The sequence below is a fragment of the Oncorhynchus keta genome, chromosome 11, assembly GCF_023373465.1.
Source record: "Oncorhynchus keta strain PuntledgeMale-10-30-2019 chromosome 11, Oket_V2, whole genome shotgun sequence".
NCBI classification, from domain to species: domain Eukaryota; kingdom Metazoa; phylum Chordata; class Actinopteri; order Salmoniformes; family Salmonidae; genus Oncorhynchus; species Oncorhynchus keta.
In genome coordinates this window covers 10,890,445-10,894,235 of record NC_068431.1, presented here as the reverse complement: position 1 = coordinate 10,894,235, position 3,791 = coordinate 10,890,445, and the positions used below count along the sequence as shown (strand labels likewise).

The 3,791-nt window shown below is 38.7% G+C and overlaps 1 protein-coding gene across 4 annotated transcripts in view; it reads right to left on the bottom strand.

Moving 5' to 3' along the window:
• Positions 1-3,094, bottom strand: part of LOC118390676 (transcription factor COE1-A-like) — a 362,338-nt gene extending 359,244 nt beyond the window's left edge. For all 4 annotated transcript variants that reach the window (XM_052529445.1, XM_052529447.1, XM_052529446.1 and 1 more), the window contains exons 1-3: positions 2,348-3,094; positions 1,541-1,697; positions 489-552 (exon numbers count right to left, since the gene is read on the bottom strand). In XM_052529445.1, coding sequence (XP_052385405.1) covers positions 489-552; positions 1,541-1,697; positions 2,348-2,481 — 355 coding nt within the window. In that variant the 5' untranslated portion in view covers positions 2,482-3,094. The remainder of the gene's footprint in view (positions 1-488; positions 553-1,540; positions 1,698-2,347) is intronic.
• Between the last annotated feature and the right edge of the window lie 697 nt (positions 3,095-3,791).

Here is a 3,791-nt window from a genome sequence, read left to right as displayed (position 1 = left end):
CCAAGGCCATTGTGATCAAGGTACACGACACGTGCTCGCAGGTTGGACTGCTTGTATGCGGAAAATATTTAGCTATGATAATTGTTAATTATGAACAGACAATTCAGGTCATGAGATTCAGAAAGCCGTAAATATTGTATTGTTTCTACACCAGGCTATTATTACTGATATAAAAAACGTTGATTTTCTTTCACTCACAGTATAGACTACCTATTTCTATAGCAGATGTCTAACTGATGATTACATATTTATTATTTTAAATCCAAAATTAAACGTTTGATTTGTCTGTTTATATGTAACAATTACTTGATCTTAAATTAACTTAAATATGACTTTAGTGAAAATGCTCAACTAAACGACACCTGGTGCTGTTATTTCTGTAGAATGTAATGCAAATCATGTTTGTGGTCATACGTATCCGTTTCCTGCGACTAAGAACATAAGCACAACATTGTCGACTGGAGAGTTGACCAATGTTGTACACTTACCATTACTGTAGAGAAGTTGCAGTCTATAATGTATCCCGTTGTTAGTCTTCTCTCCAGTGGATTCCTGTAAATTAGCAGATTTAAAGTGGAGTTCAAATCAATTTGATAAAAATGTATATTTGTGCGCATGTGTTCAAATTAGAGTGAGCTCTCAGAAATAAACTAGTGTATTGATTATCAACTCGATAATAATCTGGGATTGGCGAAATGTAGCATAATTATTGTACACGTACATTTTGTATCGTTCAACAGCCACTTATTGAACTGTAGGCTATAGAGAACTGCATAGAAATGAACCTCTGTTTGCATGGCTGAAGGTGAGAAACTTCTCAAAAAGACACTGCAGTAATTATGCTACGTAATGTAGTGCTACCATACAAATACATGGAAACTAGTTTATTGGAAATTAGGAGAATTTATGGAACAAGCGGTTGTGTCATGTTATTAAGCCGATGTTTTATGTACTGAAATGCACAAAATCATTGCCCAATATATTTCCATAACAGTAGGCTAAATCTTGATATTTTGTAATGAGATAAACACATAGATTTTAATTGTATTATGTAAAATATTTGATATTATTATAAACAATATTTCGAGATACAACGACAATAAGGCTATACCGTATTAACTTCAAAAGACAAAATATTATTCTACAAATATTATTCTACGAATATTTTATTAGTAGTATTATTCTGTATAGTATTAGTATAATTAGGTCCATTATCATTTGGAAACGCTTTTATTACTATTAGGCTATTACGAGCATGTAGCCTCATTGCCATGAACATGTGGAAATATTTGTAAAGCTTCCCAAAACAAATAAACAGGTCTATACACCGGTTGAATGGTTTTTCATTTCAAACTAGATTAGTCTGATACAGCTAGGCTGTGGGACAATTTAGTGTGTGTACAGAAGCTGCTAAATATATATATTTAGCAGCTTCTGTACACACACTAAATTGTCCCACATCCACATTTTGACACATAATAAGTCCATATATATATATATATATATATATATATATATATATATATATTAAATCACTCACCTTTTCCTTCTCGACAAAACCGAGGAAAGACGTCCTTTCGATTTCCACTGGCTGTCCTTGTCTGTCATATAGAGCCAAAACGAAGTGAAAGAAGTTGGATTTCCGAAGATTTGATGGCGGTTGCTTCTCAAAATGAGCCCGGGCAAGACCCACTCCACTGTGGATAGACATGCAAGGGGTAGTCGTTGTTAGAGCATCACCAGACTTAAACGTTTGAAATAAGTTCTTAGCCTCTTAAAGAGTAAAACTTGTGTAAGTCCTGTTCATGTTTGCGAAGCGAATCTTTTGATACTTGCCTAATTTTAAACCGTGCGACAAAATAGCCTAATTTGGAAAAATTCATGTTTAGAAGTGGGCTCTTTTAATGATGATGTTGAGTTGATATTCCTGTCAATACTCCAGGCTCGTGGCATTGATAGGCCTACGCAAGCCTATATAAGAAACATATTTCCATGGCCAATTTAATTAACATGTTTTTATTATCATGATATTATAGTTATTATATTATAACTATTATGACTCCTATTTTAACTGTTCTGTCTATGTCCAAATAACAGTAGAGTATAGAAGTCATCCATAAGGCTACATGCTAAACACCCACTGGTGAGGGGAGCATCATTGCCGCGGCAAAGAAAACTTAAAACAATTCTTCGAGCAAAAAGCATGTACGCTAAACTGCAAGTGTAGCGACAAAAAAATATTTGGTCCATTGAAAATATAGTTTCCCAAAACAGTGTGGACTATGGACCATCCGTGCGCTTGTGGAGCCTTCGCGCCGGGAGGAAGAGCCTGTCTCCGGCTTCTTACCTTTGAGCGGCCGTGTTCGCATCCAACACCCCGGCTCCCTGCATCCATGTCCGAACTGCGTTCATCCCAGACCCGATGGGTTCCTCTTTCAAACTACTCCCACTCCTCTGGATGCTCTCCTGAATCCCAAACATTACAAAATCGCGCTCCCTCTCTCTCTCTGTTTACCGAGTGTCCCAAAATCAGTTTTCTCTAATCACAGGTAAAAGGCGGGCGTGGGCGTGGGATGGTGCTGGGTCCGCGTTGATGCCAGTGACAGTGTGTCTGTCTGTTTACTTCAAACCAAGAGAAAAATACGAAAAGAGTCCAAAGGCGAGGTATCGAAATGCAGGTGCCTCATAGACAGAATCACTTCAAACGGAGATCAAAAGACAAACGAGCGAAACGCAAGACGGCGCAAATGAACAAAATCTCGCTCGAGGTTTTTGACGATGTCGCTCCTGTATTGGGGATACTTGCTCTATGAGCGAGCGCTGGTGTCAGTGGGATCAACTAGAGCTTTCAGATTGTTCTCGATCAAATGTCTTCATCCCCTGACAAGTTTTTTCTTCCTTTACTCTCTCTTTGTTTCCTTTTTTCCAATGATCTCTGTCAAATGGAAATGAATAAGAAATCAAGAAGAGGAGGACACTTGTGTAGGCAGATCCCGTGTTGTTCCTCTTGTTAAAATGGGAGTGATTTGTGTCCCTTCCCAAAGGAATCCTATTTGACTATCTCTGAGAACTAAACACAAGCACACTAGCCCCAGCAGAGGGAAGAGGGAGTGACTGTAAGAGGCGGGCTGCCCCCAAACAAAGACGAGCCCAGTGTCAGATACGCCCAACCACGGCTCGCCTCATTAGGCGATGTATTTAAGGCCGCCCCTTCCCTTACCTCCACCGCACAACAGTCGCACTCTCGCAGCCAAAGCCAGAGATCACTTTAAAGGAGCTTTCGGAGAATGTTGCCAAAGATAACTCCATATCGAAACATTGTTTGCATGAAGTGAAGCGTACAGAGATTAAATTCGGATGAGTTCCGATATGTCTTGAAAACGTGTCTGACTGTGTAACCCCCGGTGAGAGATGTCTGAATCAGTTTTGGTTAAAGCGCTGGTCTTGATGCGTTTCTTATTATGGGGAAAATATATATTTTAAAAAACGTTTTTCAATATATCTAGTTTTAGTCTCTCATTGTTTGGCCGCAGTGGAGAGGGGAGAAGAGACGCGTTTGAGCACACCGGAATTTCTGTCTTAAACGATTAATGTAGGCTTAGCTAGGCTAGTGAAAAGTATAAAACTATACATGTCAACCCAAGGTTCACGTATGTAGAAACATTCTAACACCACTGTAAGACTTTGTACAGATGTCCGCACTTCAGATAAGTGGAAGTTTACATCGTTTTACACACTTTAATATATCCAACTGCAATATAGGAATACAGAACAACATTTAGCCTAACTGT